This window comes from Carassius gibelio, chromosome A15, assembly GCF_023724105.1.
Source record: "Carassius gibelio isolate Cgi1373 ecotype wild population from Czech Republic chromosome A15, carGib1.2-hapl.c, whole genome shotgun sequence".
Classification (NCBI taxonomy): Eukaryota; Metazoa; Chordata; class Actinopteri; order Cypriniformes; family Cyprinidae; genus Carassius; species Carassius gibelio.
This window is the reverse complement of record NC_068385.1, coordinates 4950344-4976007: the sequence shown is the minus strand read 5'-3', so window position 1 is coordinate 4976007 and position 25664 is coordinate 4950344. Positions and strand designations below refer to the sequence as shown.

General features: G+C 37.1%; 1 protein-coding gene and 2 long non-coding RNA genes across 3 annotated transcripts; 2 read left to right on the top strand and 1 right to left on the bottom strand.

The window, feature by feature from the left end:
* Positions 1-1335: 1335 nt before the first annotated feature.
* Positions 1336-4820, bottom strand: LOC128028539 (uncharacterized). Its single transcript, XR_008187160.1, has 3 exons — positions 4733-4820; positions 2397-2625; positions 1336-2250 (listed from the first exon to the last, which is right to left on the bottom strand). It is a non-coding gene; the product is annotated as an uncharacterized LOC128028539 (long non-coding RNA).
* A 60-nt stretch (positions 4821-4880) lies between these two features.
* On the top strand, positions 4881-9812 carry LOC128029001 (uncharacterized). The gene is made up of 3 exons (XR_008187283.1): positions 4881-5209; positions 7069-7292; positions 8073-9812. It is a non-coding gene; the product is annotated as an uncharacterized LOC128029001 (long non-coding RNA).
* A 4641-nt stretch (positions 9813-14453) lies between these two features.
* On the top strand, positions 14454-15894 carry LOC128028991 (C3a anaphylatoxin chemotactic receptor-like). The gene has a single exon (XM_052616417.1). It carries the CDS (start codon positions 14646-14648, stop codon positions 15561-15563), a length of 918 nt encoding a protein of 305 aa, XP_052472377.1. The 5' UTR covers positions 14454-14645; the 3' UTR covers positions 15564-15894.
* The last annotated feature ends 9770 nt before the right edge of the window (positions 15895-25664 follow it).

Genomic DNA, 25664 nt, shown 5'->3' with positions numbered 1-25664 from the left:
TAGTCTAGCAACTTGTAAAAAAAAACATTGGTGTGCTTATGCTGCCACATTTTACGCCCTTATCAGTAATAATGTCAAATCAGCCTTTTGTGATGTAATACCAGGCTTTGCTATCTGGTGTAAAACCACCAGTCTGTCAACAGGACCGAGAAGACAGAAACAGATCAAGACTTGTCCTAGCACATCAACAGCTCAAAAAAATGGGTATGTGTATTATTCATATTACATTTTTGTTTTATGTTTTAACTCTCAGAGTGTAGTAAATGCAAAAAAAAAAAAAAAAAATCAGTGTGGGGTACTGCACACTACAATAATGCACATGAGAAAAACACAATAATAAGCTGGTGCTCATCAGTCGTTACAAGTTTTCCCTCTCTTTCTTTTTTTGTGTAGAAAACACAAGTTCTGAAGCCGAAAACATGACGGCAGACACAACACATAACACCACTATGCAGCAAGAGGATTTTATGAGCATTAATATCTTTCAAATATTTTTCTTTTCTATCATTGTAGTTGGTCTCATTGGAAATGGGCTTGTAATATTTCTGACTGGCTGCAGAATGAAGACTGTCAACTTCAATTTGGTTTCTCAACTTGGCAATTGCAGACTTCCTCTTCATGTTGTCTTCTATCACAGATCTTTCGGTTTTGGGCCGGTGGCACCTTTACTTCTCAAGATACATTCTCCAGATAATGTTAACACTAAATCTGTTTGCTAATATTTTTTTTATTTTCTTGTAGTTATCAGTCTGGACCGATGCCTGTGCACATGGATTGCTGTTTGGGCTAAAAATAAACAAAATTTACCTAAGAAGCTATCGGCGCGTAAGCACATCAAGTAAACAAAATGCGATGTTGTCATCAAACTGCACTTTCAACATTTACACCTTAAAAAAACAAAACAAAAAAAGACGACATAAAGTGGAACTTATTCATTTTCCAAAACCGCTAAGCAGATATATACAGTTTCAGTACATACCACATAGAGACTTCGTTGCTGATGCTGCTCTTGTTAAATTTCAGCCTCTGGATCTGATTCTGGATCATAAATATACGCTGAATCTGACTGTTAGCTATGGTTTGTTTTGGAGGATGTTTTTTTCCTCACGGTAATGTCACAGCTTCCAAATGCTCTCAACGCAAAAGCCTACTCGCGCTCGTGATTCTTTAGCTCCGCCCACACATCACGCTTCAAGGCGCTCGTGTTTTTCCGGGAAAAAAACGGTACAGACTATCTTTCTCTTATGAATATAATAAAACTAAAGACTTTTTGTAGTTATGAAGGATGCAGTACTACTCTATAGGTACTCAAGATTAACAGGATATTGAGTGAAAACGAGCATTTCACCCCCCTTTAAAGCCAAGATCATCTGCATAATTGTGTGGGTTTCATCCATTGGCTACAGCATTCCTTTCTATGTATGTTTACTTTTACATTTCTGACAAGATATGAATTTACAGTGGGCTTTCTCATCCCCTTTCTGATCATTGTATCTTCACAAATTGCGATTTGGTCTTTTTTCACATGTTGGTTTCTAAACCATGTTTGCCAGATTTGTTTTAAAAGCATAGTAAATGGCAGGAGTACCAAAGTATACAAGATGGCAATGATTGTCAGTATATGCCTGGTTCTGTCACAGCTCATAAGAGGCAAAGACTCAAGTGCAGGCAGAGGAGGAGTCTTTATAACTCACCAAAATAAACAAAAACACAACTGAAACCACCCCGAAGAGGGAAAATACCAGAGTAACCTCAACAATGAAACAAAACTGAGCACAGTGCATACAGCCATCAAAGGCACAAAACAATACAAACGTGAAACATATGAGCCCAGAAAAGAAAACGCAGGGAGTTTATAAAGAAGAGGCTATCAGGTGAACAGCTGGGATAAAGTAATTAATGAATTAGGTAACGAGAGAACAAGTGAGTGGAGTTAGAAGAATGGATTCTAGAAGAAAGAAAGAAACACAGATGGAGCAACTACCGTAAAACAATAATGAGGTAACAAGATGGGCGGGGTCAGACAAAAGACAGGAGCGAGCACATGACACCAAACAAACACAACACAAGCCATGTGCTCACAGAAAGACATGTCATTTGGTGGCCATCCTGGGCACACCAGCTGAAGACTGTGACAACTGTCTGAACCCCATTCTCTATGTGTTCATGTGTGATAAAAATAAGAACAAAGCTTAAACAGTCTCTGCTGCTGGTGCTGGAGATGGCTTTTGCTATAGATCATCTGGACATCTGAAGGCAAACGCAAAAGAACGATCAGGACATGAAAACCCAAAAGAGTTGTTAGATATGTAGAAAACTGGTCCTCGAGTGATGAACCTGTATCTAATACAGTATGTTTATAGTCCTTATATAGCAACTTGTAAAAAACAGCTTACTGCTAAATTATGTTTCCCACATGTGGCCTCAAGGTGGCACTGCTGGTCTCCTGTTGGCAATGGCATGTACCCTTTCAGCCAGAGCTGGGCCATGTGTGGCATTGATGGCACGGCTGGGATCTGGCAAACAACATGAGGGCCGATTGTTGATGGGAGGAGTGTGGCCCAGATCAGTCCAGTGATATGTGGCCCAAATCAGGCTAAGATCTGGCAGCATATTATGTGACCCCTGATAAACAAGATAAATACAATATTGAATGAGAAGGGTTAAATGGTCACATACATTTTAAAGAAGTGTAGTCTTGTTAAAATGTAGTCTTTGAAATGTCAAGTCAAAACAGAATGAAACATTTTTAAAAATTAAGCAAATCAGTCAAGTGCATTAAACTGCACTTAATTATAATTGTATTAAATGTTATATTATTATTCTTGGTACAAATAATCTTAGAATCCTTACATGAAAAGAAAGAAAGTGAGAGAATATTTAACCGTTGTCATGTAATATTTTGTTGGTTGACACACACTGATCTATAATGGAGTGGGGGCACATCATTTTTATTAGAATGCTGTCATACACAAGCATTAAATAAAATGATCATGAAAGTATTTTATTTTTCTTTAAATCCTGTATCCATTTTATACTTGGTGTGAGGAACAGATCCAAATTCAAAACGCATTCATTGGCGATATGCATCTCCTTCTTCTGTAACTATCATAGACAGTAAAAGAAATGGACACAGCGACCCCATTGGAACTCAATTGAGACGAGTCAAGCCCATTTTTAGCGTTTTTTAGCACTTCCGTTTCTGACGCGCAGACTCAAACTAAGCTTGATGACGTCAGCAACCTGTCTGACAGATATAAATCTTCTAGTAGCTGTGCGTGCAAACTGCCATCGTTAATCTTGCAGAGACGGCGAGCTCGAGCGGGGAGTTCTTTGGCGTGAGTGAGCAGGAGTAAGTATTCTGATTAATTATTTTGTGTATTATTTTAAAATGTAATGCCAGTACGCCATATTAAGTTAAGAGCTTCTCCTCCTGTCTGTACGGTAAAGTGACAGAGAGTCGCGTGGTTATGATGCAATCGTTAGCCTATTTTTACAAAAACTGTTTCTACGGGGCCATAAAGTAACATAGAAGGTATTGGAGCCCTTTATACATTGTTGTGTATCTTTAGAAATAAATAATGGACAAATGTAGTCTTTAAACGCCTCAGATGTAAAGTTATTCGCTTTCAAAGTGACGCCAAAATGAATTGGAGTCAATGGGAATGCTAACGCAAGTGAAGTTCTGCTACAAGATGGCGGCACGCGGCCAACTACAACTTCCGGTCAACTTCCTTGCCGCCTGGTAACTATAGTAACTATTTAAAAATGTGCCGTTAAGAGGTTTTACAACAAGTTTTAAGGCAGCGATGTCAAACGCTCATTGGCTCTCGTCGGTTTCGTCAGAGATTGCGACATGCCTTGTTTCCGGTGATGTGTGTTTTGAATCTTGAATAAGCAATGTGGGCCTTCAGGGAGTGGATCGGGATAATATTTTCAGCGTTTAACAACTTAAATTATGATTTGCTCATTATACTAATATTATATTCTGCCAGAGTGGACTGCAACTGCAATGCATCGTCATTTGGACTACTGTGGTACTGCTCTTTGTCACAAAACAAAAAATCTGTATTAAATTATTACAAAAATCTGTAATCAATTATTATGATTAAGTTAAATGTGTCTAACGTTATCTGTTACGTTTCTCTCATAGACTGTATACTTTATACACTCACTCTTTATTGGTTGATTTGTTCTTTATTAAAAAAAATATATACATCTGGCCAGTGTGAAATCCATTCGGGCCGGATCTGGGCCAACACTGCTTGCTGTCTGGGTTGGGTACGGGCTATATAAGGCTCAGGTGTGGCTCAGATTTGGGGATTCTGGTTTACTTAAGGCTGAGAATTGGCACAATTAATAAAAGCTGTTTTGGCCCAGATCAAAGCCAGCTAAGGCTGAGAATTCGGGCCGGTTATGGCCCATGTGTGGCCCGAGTCTTTAATCCAATTCTGGACCACTTCCGGGACGTCATTCTTTGCAGTACTTGGGCCGAGGGAAAAGTCTTTGTGCGGCCCGGATCTGGGCCAGAAGACATTTGCTATGTGGGTTGGAGCATGACTGTGTATAATGTGTGTTGTAAAACCAAACAGAGAACATCTCTTCAAGTAAAACCACACTATAATAAAATGTTTTCTCCACCGTTTAAAGGAGCAATATGTAATTTTTCTGCTTTAAAAATATCAGAAATCACTATATGTATGTTATATATATTTTTTAGTTGTGTACTTACATCATCCCGACAGTTTCCACGAACTTTCAAATCCAGAGAAAATTATAGTTTAATTCGAAGACACGGCACGTTTCTTTATTTCCGTTTTGTCGCCCGTTTATGACGTCATATAAACTTTGACCCCTCTAGTTTATCTAACTTCCTGCGGAACCGCCAAATACAAAGGCGAACAGAAACAAAGACGAGACCAAGAAGAAAAAGTAGTAGCCTTTATCGAGACTATTATATTTTATATTTATATTGTTTATATTCGTATTTAAACCTCAATCACTTAGTTATGGATCATGATTATGCTTTGCCTGCACGTTCTGTGAAGCGCAAACGCACGGGTGAAATAAATGACCCGTGATGGTTTTGGGACAAGAGAAGCAACAAGACACTGGGAAATATTGGAGTTGCATTTCCAAGATAGAGAGAGCTTCGTGACAAGCTGAAACTACAGAGAGATGTCGAACTCGCTTGCATTCTGATAAACAGGTACGCATCCATTCAGCTAACTGTATCTATCCGTATATTTTGTGAAACGATATGATGTCTTGTGTAAAACGCAGACGCACTAGCTCTCATGTAAATCTACATTTGTTCTATATCTAGCTGAATAAAGTAGCTTAAAATGCAGTTCTCTAACTGTTCGATATCATAGTATAACGCAATTATAATTATTAACGAAAGTCGGTCGTGTTTTTTAACATCTATTACTACTAGTTAGATGGAATATTGATTTGATAGGGGTCTCATAATTCATATAGACGGTTTCATCTGGCGCACGGTCGTGTATATCGGTCTGGCTGCGGTGCCTTCTACAAACGCAGTTAAAGGCAAGGTGATGAGTAGACTGCAGTTGGGCTCAGGTGGTTTCCTGCGGGGTGTGTTTCCCATACATTTATTTATTTTTGGAGACTCGCCACAATTTTAAAACTGATCTTTTTTTCAAAAAGGCTTCATTGAGTAACGTTACGTACTGCACGTTAAATAATATTAATTCCTTACATTTATATGTTCAAATCAAAGCGAGGCACAGGTGTTTTTATATCGCTGTATTTCTGAAGGAAGACTTGCATGTTATATGCCTGATAGCAGCGTATGAGCGTACCAGCTCTGCTTTGTTTACAGCTGTTACTGGGAAAACCTCTATTTCTCGCGCTTTATGTCTATGCTTTAAAACATCTACTGTTGGCAAATAATGAATTGCATTTTCATTAAGTCCGCCTGATCCACGCAGCAAACATTTTGTTTGTTATCAAAAAATATCTACTCTAGAGGGACTTGGCTGTTGTTATTGATTCTATTTGGAAGTCTACCGGAAGTTAAGTTAGGTCCACAAATGCGCTCATGCGCAGTAACGTTTGTTTATGTTGTTGCCGTTGAAACCGTCCATATCTCTCCATTCGAAAAGACGTGATTGTCAAAATACTGAGGAATGAGGAATGATAGGGAGCGACAGAGCGCGTGTTCCAATGAACAACAACTCCCATGAGCCTTACGCTCTTTCCCGACGTCATCAAAGTACATCTTATGTTGATATTTTGATTGAGTGACCCCTGGTGGCCAAAAATTCCATACTACACGTTTAAATACACTGAGGTCTTAGCCCACTGAGTAAAACAATTCACAGGGAATTAAAAATTAACATTACCATAGTGTTAACATAATTATAAAATGAAATGTTTTATTAAAGTTCGCAAAAAAAAATATATATATATATATATATTTCAAAAGATTTTAAAAAAACAATGTTTTGAATATTCAGAGAACATTCAGAAGTAATAATGGGAACTTAATGGTAATTCTAGCAAATTCTTTACTGTTACTGAGTTTTCATCATAAAATGCAGCTAGACAAATAACAAAAAAAAGAGAAATAAAAAATGTTTGTTGTGTTGTGTATCTCCCCCAGATTAGGCAGAATAACTCGCTGATCAATCTTGTCTTTCTGTGGTTATTCTCTTTGTGCAGCAATGTTGTTTCACTGCATGAGAAAATGGATGTGTGACATGATAAAAATCTATTGCATGAGTCTCACGCTAACTGCATTGGCAGCCTTTATCATTAAAGATGTCTTTCATGGTGTGAATGGGCCTTTACTTTGAATGAGTGGACTGATGTATACAACCTATAATTGAGGAAAATAAGACCATGGATGCTGCGATTGACCAATCAGAATGTAAAGAATAAAAATGCTGAACGTGTAATGAAACCATATGTCACAGTAGCTGTAGTAAAGTAAGAATACAAGCAGTCTGCACCACTAAACCATCGGTAAACAAATTTAAAATAAAAATAACTCAGGAACTACATCATGGAAAGGAAACCTCACCACAAATTTGTCTTCTCAAGCCTCTGCTGCAGACGGATGCCCACCACCCACTGATGATGTCTGATAGCTGCAGGCAGCTACACCATGTTTGCTAAAGACACCACATTTAGGCCCTTATCACAACAAATCTCCCTTTACCGATGAAATACCAGACTTTACTGTCTAGTATAAAACCAAAAGGACCAAGAAGACAGTGCAAGATCAAGACTCGACTTGTTCCAGTGAAACAACAGCTCAAAAATGGGTATGTGTATTATTCATATTGCATGTTTGTTTACTCTTGGAGTGTAGTAAATGCAAAATTGTGTAAGACACAATCAATGCACACATACAAAGCAATGTAAAAATAATATGGACAAGTCATGGCAAAAGTGTTTTTTGTATTATTATTGCTTAACACGTTAAATAAATAAATAAATAAACCAATTTCAGCTTCATTGTTTAAGTTTAATCGAAATACGAATAGGCAAGATTTTTTACAAATTAATTTAAATGACTTTTAAAAAATGTATCACACTAATATAATATAATATAATATAATATAATATAATATAATATAATATAATATAATATGTAAGGGATAATGTACATCCAGCTGGTTGGTATCTCTGGATAAACACCGACAGGGTGATCAGGAGAGTTATTGAATCATTCTGATGGGGTTAATTCTGAGATAACAACTGGCAGGATGTACATTATCCCGCTTATTACACAGCTATTTGCCACGTAAGTACATAATTAGATGCTAAATATTAATATTATTTGATTCCAAAACTTTCGTGGAGACAGCAGTTGCAAGCAAGCGACAAATTCAAACTAGACGGACATTTAAGGGACATCAGTGCAGTCAAACCTATTACACATTATTTCACCACAAAACTGAACACACAAAAAAATTGTATTTTGGTGTGTGGTACTGCATACAAAAATTATTTTGCACATGAGAAACACCACAATAATAAGATTCCCAAATAGACCCTAAATCAGCTTTGCTGTATTTTCTCTCTCTTTCTTCTTTGTGTAGAAAACACAATTTTTGAAGCTGAAAACATGACTAGAGGCACAGCACATTACACCATGAGGAATTTACAAGCTTGGAGATCTTTTCATTATGCATGTTTATTGCCACCTCTGTAGTGCATCTCATTTGAAATGGGCTTGTAATATTTCTCACTGTCTGCAGAATCGACATCAACATGTTGTCTTCAATCATATATCTTCTCTCAGTTTTGGGCTGGTGGAGTCTTAATAAGACAAATTAAATAGTCTGCTGCTAGTGCTGGAGATGTCTTTTGCTGAAGATCATCTGGACTTTAAGGCAGATACAAAAGAACAATCAATAAATTAAGCCCCAACTGAATTGTTAAATATGTAGAAAACTGGTCTCTAAATGATAAACCTGGATATAATCCAGTATGCTTATAGTCCTTATCTACAATAGTAACTTGAATAATACAGAATCTTCTAAATTCATGTTTGGAGCATGACTGTGTACACTCACCTAAAGGATTATTAGAAACCCCATACTAATACTGTGTTTGACCACCTTTCACCTTCAGAACTGCCTTAATTCTACGTGGCATTGATTCAACAACGTGCTGAAAGCATTCTTTAGAAATGGTGCATTATCCTGCTGGAAGTAGCCATCAGAGGATGGCTACATGGTGGTCATAAAGGGATGGACATGGTCAGAAACAATGCTCAGGTAGGCCGTGGCATTTAAAAGATGCCCAATTGGTACTAAGGGGCCTAAAGTGTGCCAAGAAAACATCCCCCACATCATTACACCAGCAGCCTGCACAGTGGTAACAAGGCATGATGGATCCATGTTCTGATTCTGTTTACTCCGAATTCTGACTCTACCATCTGACCGTCTCAACAGAAATCGAGACTCATCAGACCAGGCAACATTTTTCCAGTCTTCAACTGTCCAATTTTGGTGAGCTCGTGTAAATTGTAGCCTCTTTTATATATTTGTAGTGGAGATGAGTGGTACCCAGTGGGGTCTTCTGCTGTTGTTGCCCATCCGCCTCAAGGTTGTATGTGTGGTGGCTTCACAAATGCTTTGCTGCAGACCTCGGTTGTAACAAGTGGATATTTCAGTCAAAGTTGCTCTTCTATCAGCTTGAATCAGTCGGCCCATTCCCCTCTGACCTCTAGCATCAACAAAGCATTTTCGCCCACAGGACTGCCACATACTGGATGTTTTTCCCTTTTCACACCATTCTTTGTAAACCCTATAAATGTTTGTGCATGAAAATCCCAGTAACTGAGCAGATTGTGAAATACTCAGACCGGCCCGTCTGGCACCAACAACCATGCCACGCTCAAAATTGCTTAAATCACTTTTCTTTCCCATTCTGACATTCAGTTTGGAGTTCAGGAGATTATCTTGACCAGAATCACACCCCTAAATACATTGAAGCAACTGCCATGTGATTGGTTGATTAGATAATTGCATTAATGAGAAATTGAACAGGTGTTCCTAATAATCCTTTAGGTGAGTGTATAATGTTTGTTGTAAAACCAAACAGAGAAAATCTCTTCAAGTACAGGCTAATGAACATTATATATGTTTGTGAAACTTTTTTTTTTTTTTTTTATGAATCTACAGTAAATACGCTAAAAGTCATTTTGTTCTGCTGATTTCTGTTGGAACTTTATTCTGAATAAAACCACAGTGCATCAAAACATTGTATTTGAATTTGATGGCAGTTTCCTAAAGCACATTTATGTTTGCGCCGTAGCTTATTCTTATTGAATGGTTATCCCTAAAAAGCAATAAAATAAAAAAATACAAAATAAATAAGATAATAAAATGTGATTTCTGTTACAAGTACAACACTTATAAAGATATTAGTTACACATGTAATCAGCTTAACTGATGGAATACAGTATATGGGACAAAACATGGGAACAGATCTTGATCTCGAAGATGTGTTTAAAAGAGCACACACAATCATTTTTCTAATATGGCATTGGAATGGACTGGTAAAAGGGTGTTACGTGACAAGGATAGAATATGATAAGTAAGTCTAAGAATGTGTTTGAAAATACCATCATTAGCCCAGAGAGATAACGTTCTGAGAGATGAGACTATAAGAGAGGAAGGATGCCCTCCCTTCACTGTCACACTCTCCAGCCGCTTTGACTGACTGTACGACTGCTGGCCTTTTCTTGCCAGAAAATAAAACTCAAAGACAATTGGTATATTTGTCTATTATTCAGAAGGCTTTTTCCCCCAACAAGTTACTACTTAATAATGTAATAATGTAAAAGTAATGTTCCCATAGTGTTTGCAAAAGTATAAAATGGAATGTGTCCTGACAGTTTGCGTAGTCAAAAACAATTTAAAACATTTATAAAAAATAAAACATTCAGAAGTAACATTTTAATAGAAACAATGGCCCAGTTTTTTATCATAAAATGTTGTCAAATAACAGTTGCAATGCAGCAAAACAAATAACACATAAATTACAAATAAAAAAGTTTCATAGAGTTGTGTATCTGCCCAGATTAGTCAGAATAACTCGCTGCTCAATCTTGACTGTCATTGGGTTTTCATTGTAAAATGGATGTGTGACATGAGAAAAATCTATTGCTTGAGTCTATCGCTAAATGAATTATCATTATAGTTAAGGAAAATAAGACCATTGGATGCAGCGACTGACCTGTCAGAATGTAAAAAATAAAATTGTTGAACTTGTTATGAAACCATATTTCAAAGTCGCTGGAATACAGTAAGATACCAAGTAGTCTGCACCACTAAACCACCAGTAAAAAACAAAAGAACAAACAAAGACACAATCTGTCTCTTCTTTAAAGCATGCAGGGGAAAGAAAACAACACAAATTTGTCTTCTCAAGCTTCTGCTGAAGGCGGATGCCCACCACCCACTGATGATGTCTGATAGCTGCAAGTTTGCTAAAGACACCACATTTAGCCCCTTATCACAACAAATCAGCCTTTATAGATGTAACACCAGACTATTCTGTCTGGTATAAAACCAACAGGACCAAGAAGACAGTGCGAGATCAAGACTCGACTTGTTCCAGTGAATCAACAGCTAAAAATGGGTATGTGTATTATTCATATTGCATGTTTTTTTTTTATATAACTCTCAGAGTGCAGTAAATGCTAAATTTTCTAAGATTGAATCAATGCACAAATGCAGAGTGATGTAAAAATTATATGAACAAGTCACAGCTGAATTTTTTTTTAAATTACTTAACATGTTAAATAAATAAATAAACAAAATTCAGCTCCATTGTTTAAGTTTTATTCGCGATTCAAATAGGCAAGATTCTTTTAGCTGAAATTGCTTTTTCCAATTTGATTATACTAAAACAATATAACATAATATAGTAATACAAAATGAAGTAATATATATATATATATATATATATATATATATATATATATATATATATATATATAAAACGATGTCAAATTTTTATCATAATTGAAGATGGATATTATTATATACATTTATATTATAAATGTATAAAACTGCACAGATTACAGATTAGGACGGTATTAAAGGGGTCATATGATGCGATTTCAAGTTTTTCTTTCTCTTTGGAGTGTTACAAACTATTCATGAATAGATAAGACCCCTAAAGTTGCAAAGGCTAAAGTCTCAAACCCAAAGAGATATTCTTTAAGAAATCTATCACTTTTCAGAACAATGAGCTTTGTAAAAAGAACACTGCGTTTCAGAAAGGTGGGGCATAGAGAAGAAACAGTAGTGTACAGTATGTGTAAAATAATGTGCTTTTTTGAAGTTTAAACCACATAAACACATTTCTTTTCACCAAATACACACAAAATGTTTTTTGGCAACATCACATGGCCCCTTTAGATAAACTTTTGGTACAGTATGAATGCCAGACACTAAGGGAATATGTCGAAATTCAGTCTTCAAAATAACCGATAATTGCTGGCATGACAGCCTTGTAATACTGACCTACTGAATTTTACTTGGTCTCCTTTCCTTTATGCATTTTGAATTTTGATTGGTCTTCTTTACTGAATCTAACCACATTTACACAGCAAAAACAAGTTAATCTAGTTTTTAGAGTTGGGGTACTCGAACTTGGACTCGGACTCGAGTCCGGACTCGAGTCCAATTTTGAATGAACTCGGACTTGTCACGCACTCGGAATAATTTGTACTCGGACTTGACACGGACTTGAACATTTTGGACTCGGAAAATATTCCGAGTACAGTCGAGTCCACGTCATGTGTAACAATAAAACCAGCATAAAATTGAAATTATAAATTAATGAATGTCTCCCCTTCTGTCATTTTACTGCACCACACCGGCAGGCAGAAGTCTCATGCTTGCAGACGAAACACACGCACCACTCACTGGATATCAATGTGTATTAGTGATGGGAAGCTCGATTCTTTTCCGCGAACCGGTTCTTTCGGACGGTTTGATTCAATAAACCGGTTGAAAAAAAAAAAACAGTTCACCGGATACATAATCCATTGCGATGTATTTGTTATTAAATGAACTTATGTTTCGTCAGATTGCCCTTCATTCAAGCCCTCGGTTTACCCGCACTCATTACATTAGCACAAAATCAGTTCAGAATCAATCACCAAAAGAATCAGTTCGGTTCAGACGCGCTGTGAGTCAGTCTGCTTCACGCTGAATCACGAATGCGCAGTATCATCAGCTCCTCGGTTCCCGAATCGGACGCGTCCGAAAGAAACGGTTCTCGGTTCAGTTTACTGATGATCTGAAAACTGATACAACCGGTTCTTGACTCGAGAACGAGAATCGCTCAAAACCCGGGTAGGAAAATTTGACAGGGTAGGATAAAATGTCAGGACACTGGCACATGCTGCGCAGTATCATCAGCTACTCTACTCGTGTTCATGTTCTGTTTACTACAAACTCAGTTTGTGAATCTTTCATCATTAACTATAAATACAGTACAGATATTTCATAAATCATCCCTTATTCATATTAAACATGGAGTCTAGAGTCTTAATTATTGTCCAACTTCCCTGAAAACCCCTTTGGCCCATACATAATCTACAATATACAGATTAGAAACATGTAGCCCCTATCTTAAAAAAACGTATATATATATATATATATATATATATATATAGATATATAGATATATAGATATAGATATATATAGTTTTATCACACTTTCCGATGTTTAACAAAATACTTGAAAAATTACACGCACGCAGTATCATCAGTTCATCGGTTCTCAAATCGGACGCCTCCGAAAGAAACGGTTTTCGGTTCAGTGTACTGGTGATCCGAAAACCAATGCAACCGAGTACCAAAGACAAGCAGCAGCAACCAACAGATGCTGCATAGCTCAGCATTGCAGGATTTGCAGACCAGAACTGACCAAACAAGCAATGCAACTTTATGATGCAAGTTCTCCAAGACAACAAGAAATTCATAATGTCATCATTAAGGATCTCCTCATTGGCTGCACTTTACCTCTGTCAAATGTGGGGGAAAGGCATTAAATAACTGAAATGTCATCTTTAACTGGAGGACAATATAGTGTGATACAATAATAAAATAGGTTCATTTGTATTTTCATGCACTTGTAATACAATAAAACCTTTGAAACCTTTTTTGATAGGAAACTAGTTCTGTTGACATAAAATAAAAATGTTCAATGACAATGACTACATGTAACAGTGGTATTTTTTTATTACATTTTCATATTGCCATTGGTTTAATGGGTTGAAAGGTTAAAATATTAATAGAATGTAAAAAATTACAATACCAATTTATAATCTTTTTTAATTTAATTACTTTCTGGACTCGGGCGGACTCGACTCGGACTCGGCCTTTAAGAACTCGGACTTGAGTCCAACTCGGCCCCTTTTGGACTCGGACTCGGACTTGGACTCGATGTTTGTGGACTTGGTCTTGACTCGTACTCGACAAAGGTGGACTCGGACCCAACTCTACTAGTTTTCCAAACTCAGCCGTTTCTGTGCTTATAGCACTTTTGGTTAGATGCTAACTGAATTTTGTTGCCTTGTACCTTACATGTGCAATGACAATAAAGTTGAATGTAATCTAATCTGATTATTATTATTTTTTATTCACAGTTAATTAAAAAACCCATCTTTCACAATAAGTAATATTTTATCAGTAAAAATAAGTGATGAAAATGAATGTGTTTGCAAACTCTGGTCAGTATCTGCATGGTGCAGCTATTGATTGCCACAGCAATGGCCATAAAGCATTAAAAGTTATGAAAAGTATGAAAAGTGCCAAAAGTTTCATACTCAACAGTAAAAAAAAAAAAAAATGGTCATATGGTCAAAATTTTTTTAAATGAAACTTGTCAGTTTATTGAGAAAAAAATAAATAAAAAAATAAAAAATTATAATAATATATAAATGACTTGAGAACAAAACTAAACACAATTTCATTTTAGATTTATTTTAGGTTTTTAATCATCAGAAGGTTAAACAAAATGTAATTTTGGTGTGATGTACTGCATGTAAAAATTATTTTTGCAATGATACCCAAAAATCAGCCCACGGTGTGTTTTCTCTCTTTCTTCTTTGTGTAGAAAACACCAGTTCTGGAGCTGAAAACATGACCGGAGGCACAGCACATAACACCACGATGCAGGAATTTACAGGCTTTCAGATATTTTCATTATGCATTTTTATTCCCACCTTTGTAGTGGGTCTCATTGGAAATGGGCTTGTAATATTTCTGACTGGCTGCAGAATGAAGACGACCGTGAACTCCATTTGGTTTCTCAACTTAGCGATTGCAGACTTCACCTTCATGTTTTTTTCAATCATTTGTTCAGTTATTCTCTCAGTTTTGGGCCGGCAACAGAGTCGATTAATGATTGACTATTTCTTCATGGTGTTACCATTAAATCAGTTTTCTAGCATTTTTTTTCTTGTAGTTATCAGTCTGGACCGATGCCTGTGCACATGGTTGGTTGTTTGGGCTAAAAATAAACGAACTACACTTAAAGCCAAGATCATCTGCATAATTGTGTGGGTTACATCCATCAGCTGCAGCATTCCTTTCTATAAAAAAAATATGCCTCTGATTGCATTTAAATTTACAGTGGGCTTCCTCATCCCCTTTCTGATCATTGCATTTTCATACACAGCTATTGGACTACGAATCAAACGCCTGAAGAGGGGAAAACAGCTCAGGTTGTACCGGGTTATTATAACTGTAACGCTGGCATTTTTCATATGTTGGTTTCCATATTATGTTTGCGTTTTTTCTTCAAAAATTCCAGAAGAAAATGAAAGGAGTGGCACTGACCAAGACATATGCAAGATTGTCAGCATTTACCTGGTTTGTCTAAACAGCTGTCTGAACCCCATTCTCTATGTGTTCATGTGTGATGAGTATAAGAAGAAGCTTAAACAGTCTCTGCTGCTGGTGCTGGAGACGGCTTTTGCTGAAGATCATCTGGACTTTAAGGCAGATGCAAAAGAACAATCAGGACATGAAAACTCAACTGAAAATTTAGATATGTAGAAAACTGCTCCCCAAATGATAGACCGGGACATAATCAAGCTTTATCGTTATTTATCTAGCAACTTCAACATTCATGTCTGATGCATAACTGTGTGTAATGTATGTTGTAAAATCAATCAGAGAAACTATCTTAAGGTACAGGCTAATACCCATTATACTGTAAATGTTTGGGAAACGTTTTATGAATCCAAATATGCAACAATCTAATTTTGTTCTGCTGATTTCTGTTTGAACTTTATTCAGAATAAAACCACAGTGTATGAAAAACATGTTAACTGAATGTAATGGTAATGTACTTTCCTAAAAAGCTAAATTTTTTAAATAAAATATCAAATAAGACAATCAATTATTCCTGGTACAAATTAAAAATATAAAGATACTGGTTAATAATTTAATCAGTTGAAATGAAATGTACTTTATATCAAAAATATTTTTTTCTTTATATCAAAAAAGAAAAAAAACAGTTGGTCATTATTACAAAATATTAGCAACCAAAACAATTATGGAATGTTTTATTTCTAAATTGTTTTAGTTAGACGTTCATCTAAAAAACAATTATGTTACTACAAACCCGATTCCAAAAAGTTGGGACACTGTACAAATTGTGAATAAAAACAGAATGCAATGATGTGGAAATTTCAAATTTCTATTTTATTCAGAATACAACAGATGACATATAACATTATTAAACTGAGAAAATGTATCATTTTAAGGGAACAATAAGTTGATTTTAAATTTCATGGCATCAGCATCTCAAAAAAGTTGGGACAAGGCCATGTTTACCACTGTGTGGCATCCTCTCTTGTTTTTATAACAGTCTGCCAACGTTTGGGGACTGAGGAGACAGGTTGCTCAGGAATAGGAATGTTGTCCCATTCTTGTCTAATACAGGATTCTAGTTGCTCAAATGGCATAGGTCTTCGTCTCATCTTCCTCTTTATGATGCGCCAAATGTTTTCTACACCCGGATCCTTCTTCTATGCAGCCAGGATGTTATAATTGATGCAGTATGTGGTCTGGAATGATCATGTTGGAAAATGCAATGTCTTCCCTGAAAGAGACAACGTCTGGATGGGAGCATATGTTGTTCTAGAACTTGGATATACCTTTCAGCATTGATGATGCCTTTCCAGATGTGTAAGCTGCCCAGATATGCAGGCTTCTGAACTGAGCGCTGATAACAACTTGGGTTGTCAGTCTCTCCTTAATAATATGCACCATGGGACAGAAAACAAAACTGATTTCGTGCAGATGGCCACTGCACACTGTGATGATGTCTGATAGCTGCAGTTACATCAAGTTTGCTAACGACACCACATTTTAGGCCCTTATCAGTAACAACTACAAGCCTATAGACGGTTTCATCGGGCCCACGCGCCTGGACCTAAGTTAACTTCCGGTCTGTGTTGTGTATATCGGTCTGGCTGCGGTGCCATCTTCAAACGCAGTTAAAGCCAAGGTGATGATTAGACTGAAGTTTGACTCAGGTGGTTGTGCTGCGGGATGTGTTTCCCATACATTTATTTATTTTTGGAGCCACAATTTTAAAACTGATCGAGTTTCAAAAAGGTTTCGTCAAATAAACATGAGTAATGTAACGTTACGTAACGTATTGCACGTTTAATAATAATAATTCCTTACATTTATGTTTAAATATCAAAACGAGGCACGGGTGTTTTTATATCGCTGTATTTCTGAAGGAAGACTTGCATGTTATATGCCTGATAGCAGCGTGTGAGCGTACCAGCTCTGCTTTGTTTACAGCTGTTACTGGGGAAACCTCTATTTCTCGCGCTTTATGTCTATGCTTTAAAACATCTCCTGCTGGCAAATAATGAATTAGCATTTTCATGAAGTCTGCCTGATCCACACAGAAAACACATTTTGTTTGTTATCAAAAAAGATCTACTCTAGAGGGACTTGGCTGTTGTTATTGATTCTATTTGGAGTCTACCGGAAGTTAAGTTAGGTCGACAAAAGCGCTCACGCGCATTAACGTTTGTTTATGTTGATGCCGTTGAAACCGTCTATAAGGATATAAAGATTCTCTGCTTATATAAAGCTAAAGCTGGACAAAGATCGAGTAGGTTTGCAAAAAAACACTTGTCCCGTTCAGACACACCTCTGCATGAACACTAAAGTTAAGGAGGATCGTGCAAAGAAGCCATTATGGATTGACAACAAACTTCAAGGAATCAGTTAGAATCAATCAGAAACATACATTAAACACCTCTCAACATTTAGCAACTACAGCATTAATGTGTAAATGCAGTCTCAAAGAGAAAGCATCATTTTGTGAGATTATTTATGAGTAGTAGGAGGAGTGGTATTTACATTTCCAATGTTTTCAGTGTAATATTTAAATTTGAAATTTAAAAATATATATTTATCTTGGGAATGGGTTAAATAAAAGTCTGAACACTGTTTCAACCAAATACGTACTGTATACTTTCTTATTATTTAAATGTAACCAACATTTAAGGTGTTGTAGTTTTATGTAGTTTGTTGCCATCATCACGACTCAGAGGCAAGATGCAAGTGCAAGGTGGTTTAATGACAATGTATGAAGATGGTCAGAAAAACAGACAACCAAGAAGTTCCAAACACAGAAGGAGAGTGACGACAATCACAAGCTCTGATGGTGGATGACGCAGGGACCTCGGTGAACAACAGTGATGATAGAGAGAAAGCAAATTCATGAACCGTGACATTCATTGCATTGTATATTTTTGTGGAAAATATAACCAAAATCATCACATATAATTCTACCACATTATCGGCTGGCATGTATTTGGAGTCTTAGGTATATACCTTAAATTAACATGACTGGTTATAAAACGAAGACTTCGGTAAACTCTGTTTGGTTTCTCATCTTGGCATTATCAGTTATCAGTCTGGAACGATGCCTGTCCACGTGGTCTAAAAATAAAATAACCCAATATAAACCTGATAGGGACAATAGACCCGCTCCAGCTATTCTACTAAATGAATGCATAGGCACTGGTGCAGTACATGGTCTCTTTATTTCTTTTCTCTTTAAAAAAAAAAAATATATATATATATATATATATATATATATATATATATAAAAGGGGGACAGGACAACAAAATCAACAGAATCAAAACATCACTTAACTACAAAAACAAAATACAAATATGGCAATAATACGAGGGTCAGATTAGTTAGCTTAGCCTACAAATCTTAGGCTGAAAGTAACCATCTCAGTTACTGTATTTCTAATGCAACTATGGAAACTTACAACCTTCACATTTACAACCCAATATACAAATATCAAAAAAATCAATCAATTGTGTTATCATTGCATCACACCACACCCTAGTAACTGGGGTACTGTCGCACCAAATAAGAACCACCTTAAAGCAAAAAAAAAAAAAAAAAAAAACACTTCCAAAACACTTGGGAAAACAGTGCTCAATGATTAGTTCCCATAAAAGTCGACCAAAACACAATTACACTTTTAAATACACATACATTTGTATATTATGATAATATACAATTTACATTGACCATAAATCAATCAATTAAACTTACAAAACATTAAAAACAAAATTCAATTATGTTTCCTAATTAAACTGGACACATTGTATCACATTAATCAACCGTGCTGCCAAATTTATTACTACAATTAAATAAGCAGAACACCCACTTAAAACAAAACCACACTGTTTATGGCACAAAACCTACCGACCTACCCCGATATTGTCAAGCACCTAAAAAGGGGGAAAAACCCACGTTAAGAGATGTACAGTACACCGAACAAATCAATGACTGCAATTGTTGCCGAATATTATAAGCCACACGTGCCTGATATACTCTTGTGTGAAGCCGCTCTCCACACTCACACCAGTACAATGACAAACAACCATGTGTGAGACACACAATGTCACACCATACACCATTTAACTAATTTGGGCGCATATAACGTGGCACACATCCCTCTGTGACATCAATCAATCAATCACCTTTATTTATATAGTGCTTTAAACAAAATACATTGCGTCAAAGCACTGAACAACATTCATTTGGAAAACAGTGTCTCAATAATGCAAAATGATAGTTAAAGGCAGTTCATCATTGAATTCAGTTATGTCATCTCTGTTCAGTTTAAATAGTGTCTGTGCATTTATTTGCAATCAAGTCAATGATATCGCTGTAGATGAAGTGACCCCAACTAAGCAAGCCAGAGGCGACAGCGGCAAGGAACCGAAACTCCATCGGTGACAGAATGGAGAAAAAAACCTTGGGAGAAACCAGGCTCAGTTGGGGGGCCAGTTCTCCTCTGACCAGACGAAACCAGTAGTTCAATTACAGGCTGCAGCAAAGTCAGATTGTGCAGAAGAATCATCAGTTTCCTGTGGTCTTGTCCTGGTGCTCCTCTGAGACAAGGTCTTTACAGGGGATCTGTATCTGGGGCTCTAGTTGTCCTGGTCTCCGCTGTCTTTCAGGGCAGTAGAGGTCCTTTCTAGGTGCTGATCCACCATCTGGTCTGGATACGTACTGGATCCGGGCGACTGCAGTGACCCTCTGATCTGGATACAGACTGGATCTGGTGGCTACGGTGACCTCGGAATAAGACAGAAACAGACAAATATTAGCGTAGATGCCATTCTTCTAACGATGTAGAAAGTACGGTGTTATGTGAAGTGTTTCCGGTTCCAGTTTACCTAATTAATGCAGCCTAAAAATCCTTTAACGGATTTGGATATTAAAAGCATATCAGTATGTTATGTGTATGCCAGGTTAAATAGATGGGTCTTTAATCTAGATTTAAACTGCAAGAGTGTGTCTGCCTCCCGAACAATGTTAGGTAGGTTATTCCAGAGTTTAGGCGCCAAATAGGAAAAGGATCTGCCGCCCGCAGTTGATTTTGATATTCTAGGTATTATCAAATTGCCTGAGTTTTGAGAACGTAGCGGACGTAGAGGAGTATAATGTAAAAGGAGCTCATTCAAATACTGAGGTGCTAAACCATTCAGGGCTTTATAAGTAATAAGCAATATTTTAAAATCTATACGATGTTTGATAGGGAGCCAGTGCAATGTGGACAGGACCGGGCTAATATGGTCATACTTCCTGGTTCTAGTAAGAACTCTTGCTGCTGCATTTTGGACTAGCTGTAGTTTGTTTACCAAGCGTGCAGAACAACCACCCAATAAAGCATTACAATAGTCTAACCTTGAAGTCATAAATGCATGGATTAACATTTCTGCATTTGACATTGAGAGCATAGGCCGTAATTTAGATATATTTTTGAGATGGAAAAATGCAGTTTTACAAATGCTAGAAACGTGGCTTTCTAAGGAAAGATTGCGATCAAGTAGCACACCTAGGTTCCTAACTGATGACGAAGAATTGACAGAGCAACCATCAAGTCTTAGACAGTGTTCTAGGTTATTACAAGCAGAGTTTTTAGGCCCTATGATTAACACCTCTGTTTTTTCTGAATTTAGCAGTAAGAAATTACTCGTCATCCAATTTTTTATATCGACTATGCATTCCATTAGTTTTTCAAATTGGTGTGTTTCACCGGGCTGCGAGGAAATATAGAGCTGAGTATCATCAGCATAACAGTGAAAGCTAACACCATGTTTCCTGATGATATCTCCCAAGGGTAACATATAAAGCGTGAAGAGTAGCGGCCCTAGTACTGAGCCTTGAGGTACTCCATACTGCACTTGTGATCGATATGATACATCTTCATTCACTGCTACGAACTGATGGCGGTCATATAAGTACGATTTAAACCATGCTAATGCACTTCCACTGATGCCAACAAAGTGTTCAAGTCTATGCAAAAGAATGTTGTGGTCAATTGTGTCAAACGCAGCACTAAGATCCAATAAAACTAATAGAGAGATACACCCACGATCAGATGATAAGAGCAGATCCAGGGCTCCAGACTAACTTTTTACACTAGGAGCACAGTGGCCCCCAACTGAAAATTTTAGGGGCACAACCAGAAAATTTAGGGGCGCACACCGTAAATCAACATGCTAACCAAATCTACTAATTTCCACTGTATTACTAATAAATACTTTAATAATAGATGCAGAAATTACAATGTGCCGTTTCAAATTCAGTGTCACATTTTATTCTGCACTTTTGAAGATGCAACAAGGTAAACTAACAGCACCATCGCTGTCATGACAGTACAAATAGTAAACAAAATTCCATACACTCAGAATAAAAAATGTGCATAGTAAAAAAGTTTGTGTGCATGCTTTATCGTTGTTGTATGTTTCGTTAAGTTTTAAGCCATTCTTCCTTTGAAGGTCGAGCTGGCTTTTGTATTTGGTGAAAAGTAGTTCTAATAATTATAGTACCTCAGCCATCTGAATTCTTACAGCCAGTCTTCTCGAAAATGGTGAGTGTGGACCAGGGCCGGCCCTGACCAATTTGCAAGATTTTACCTGGCGCCTCATGCATATATATATATATATATATATATACACACACACACACACACACACACACACACACACACACACACACATTACAGCAGAACTGTTTCCAACACTCATAATAAATCATCATATTAGAATGATTTCTAAAGGATCATGTGATAGACTGGATGTCACATGTGACACTGAAGAATGGAATAATGATGCTGAAAATTCAGCTTTGCATCACAGAAATAAATGATAATTTAAAGTATAATAAATTGAAAACAAATTATTTTAAGTTGTAATAATATAACACAATATTACATTTTTTCTGTATTTTTGATCAAATAAATGCAGGCTTGATGAGCAGAAGAAACTTCTTTCAAAAACATTAAAAATAGTAATGTTTCCAAACTTTTGGCCTGTACTGTATCCCCCCAAAACTGCACAACTGTAGAGTAAAAAAAAAACAAAAAAACAAAACAAAAAGTGATAATAAAAAATGCGTCTTAAAACTGATTGTACAAAATCACAGTCTGGGGACTCAGATCTCAGAACAACTGCTAACATTAAGTTTAAGGTAAAAATAACTGCCATGAAATTATAGTATCTTCTTACTCCTATGCAATAAATTGCTATTTCACTACATCTCTTTACCTCTGTCTTTATCCTCTTCTCTTCTTTTTGGCACTGTATCTATCGCAGACTATGCTCATTTATAATGTGTCATGTAAATTCGGCCTTCCGTCACAATCAGGAAACTTTCACCGTGTCTAGAACTGGCGCGAGCTGCCAGGCCCGTTTCTACGAGCTGTGTGTTAACAAAAGCAGTGCTGTATACATTGGATGCGGCGTCGGGCACGCTACACAACAAATTACCAACAACTGATCGTGCGCGCACTCTGTTTCTGATGCACTTCAAGCACTCGATGGGCGGGGGAAGATTGAAGAGCCGGATTTTTTTTTTTTTTTTTTGCTTTATTTGGAAGTGTTTTGAATTAATGGTTTTTAAATAGTAGCCTATTATAAAAAAAAATATGTAAAAAAAAAAAAAAAAAAAAAAAATCACTCGTTCACTCATTCTGGCGCCCCTATGGATGAGTGGCGCCCTTAGCATTTGCCTATACCACGGGCCGGCCCTGGTGCGGACTTTTTTAGCCACACCAACCTCTGACTCTGAATCATCATCTGACGGTGACACTAGGCTCTGGCACTGGTACACTAGCCGCAGGTCGGAAGAACGAATCAATAGTTCGCTTGCTCATAGCTCAGACGCACGCACATATCAGGTTGTGATGATATTTGTCTCGGTTTCCTTCCCACAGATGTTTACGCCCGCTCAATTATCTCTAGGCCCCTCCCCCTCCACACATTTTAGCCACTTACAGTGGCCATTCCCTATTCTTCTCACACGCATTTGCCGCCTCACAGACAGGCATCACTCAATGAGACGCGAGTGTGTGCAAGTGTGTGTGTGTGTTTGCGTGCGTGCGTGTGCAAATCTACTGGTCGCACATGTGCGACTGGATGTAAAATTCAGTCGCACACTCTCAAAATTTGGTCGCAAAATGCGACCATTTGGTCGCAGTCTGGAGCCCTGAGATCATTTGTAACTCTAAGGAGAGCAGTCTCAGTACTATGATACGGTCTAAATCCTGACTGGAAATCCTCACATATACCATTTTTCTCTAAGAAGGAATATAATTGTGAGGATACCACCTTTTCTAGTATCTTGGACAGAAAAGGGAGATTCGAGATTGGTCTATAATTAACAAGTTCTCTGGGGTCAAGTTGTGGTTTTTTTATGAGAGGCTTAATAACAGCCAGTTTGAAGGTTTTGGGGACATATCCTAATGACAATGAGGAATTAATAATAGTCAGAAGAGGACCTATGACTTTTGGAAGCACCTCTTTTAGGAGCTTAGATGGTATAGGGTCTAACATACATGTTGTTGGTTTAGATGATTTAACAAGTTTATACAATTCTTCCTCTCCTATAGTAGAGAATGAGTGGAACTGTTCCTCAGGGGGTCTATAGTGCACTGTCTGATGTGATACTGTAGCTGACGGCTGAATGGTTGCAATTTTATCTCTAATGGTATCGATTTTAGAAGTAAAGTAGTTCATAAAGTCATTACTGTTGTGGTGTTGGGAAATGTCAACACTTGTTGAGGCTTTATTTTTAGTTAATTTAGCCACTGTATTGAATAAATACCTGGGGTTATGTTTGTTTTCTTCTAAAAGAGAAGAAAAGTAATCAGATCTAGCAGTTTTTAATGCTTTTCTATAGGATATGCTACTTTCCCGCCAAGCAATACGAAATACCTCTAGTTTTGTTTTCCTCCAGCTGCGCTCCATTTTTCGGGCTGCTCTCTTTAGGGTGCGAGTATGCTCATTATACCATGGTGTCAAACTGTTTTCCTTTACCTTCCTTAAGCGTAAAGGAGCAACTGTATTTAACGTGCTAGAAAAGAGAAAGTCCATAGTTTCTGTTACATCATCAAGTTGTTCTGAGGTTTTGGATATGCTAAGGAATTTGGATACATCAGGAAGATAACTTAAAAAGCAGTCTTTTGTGGTAGAAGTGATGGTTCTTCGATACTTGTAACAAGAAGTAGAATTTACAATTTTGGCTATATGAAGTTTACACAGAACTAAATAATGATCTGAGATATCATCACTTGGCTGAATAATTTCAACACTATCAACATCAATTCCATGTGACAGTATTAAATCTAGAGTATGATTTCGACAATGAGTAGGTCCTGAAACATGTTGTCTAACACCAATAGAGTTCAGAATGTCTATAAATGCTGATCCCAATGCATCTTTTTCATTATCGACATGGATATTAAAATCACCAACTATTAAAACTTTATCTGCAGCCAGAACTAACTCGGATGTAAAATCACCAAACTCTTTAATAAAGTCTGTATGGTGCCCTGGTGGCCTGTATACAGTAGTCAGTACAAACATAACAGGGGATTTATCATTAACATTGGTTTCTCTGGATAATGTTATATGAAGCACCATTACTTCAAACAAGTTATACTTGAAGCCTGCCCTCTGAGAAATCCTGAAAACGTTGTTATAAATTGAAGCAACTCCTCCCCCTTTGCCTTTTAAACGCGGCTCGTGTTTATAACAATAATCTTGGGGGGTGGACTCATTTAAAATAATGTAATCATCAGGTTTTAGCCAAGTTTCTGTCAAACAGAGCACATCTATATTATGATCAGTTATCATATTATTTACAAAAAGTGTTTTCGTAGAAATGGATCTGATATTCAATAAGCCAATCTTTATCATTTGTTTATCCATATTGCATTTGTTTTTTATTTGTTGAACCTCAATTAAATTGTTAACCTTAACTTGGTTTGGACGTTTTTTGTATTTTCTAGTTCGGGGAACAGACACAGTCTCTATAGTGTGATATCTAGGTGAAAGAGTCTGAGAATTAACTGACCTCTGTGACGGGAGGCAGCTAGCAGATGGTCGGTTTAGCCAGTCTGTCTGCTTCCTGACCTGGGCCCCAGTTAGTCAAGTATAAACACTAAAACTATGTGCCATATTTCTAGACAGAAGAGTGGCGCCACCCCAGGAGGGATGAAGACCATCTCTTTTAAACAGGTCAGGTCTGCCCCAAAAGCTCGTCCAATTGTCTATGAAACCTATGTTATTCTGTGGGCACCACTT

Bases quoted from the DNA above. Each gene is read 5' to 3' on its own strand.
- LOC128028991 (XM_052616417.1), top strand. From the start codon at position 14,646: ATGACCGGAGGCACAGCACATAACACCACGATGCAGGAATTTACAGGC.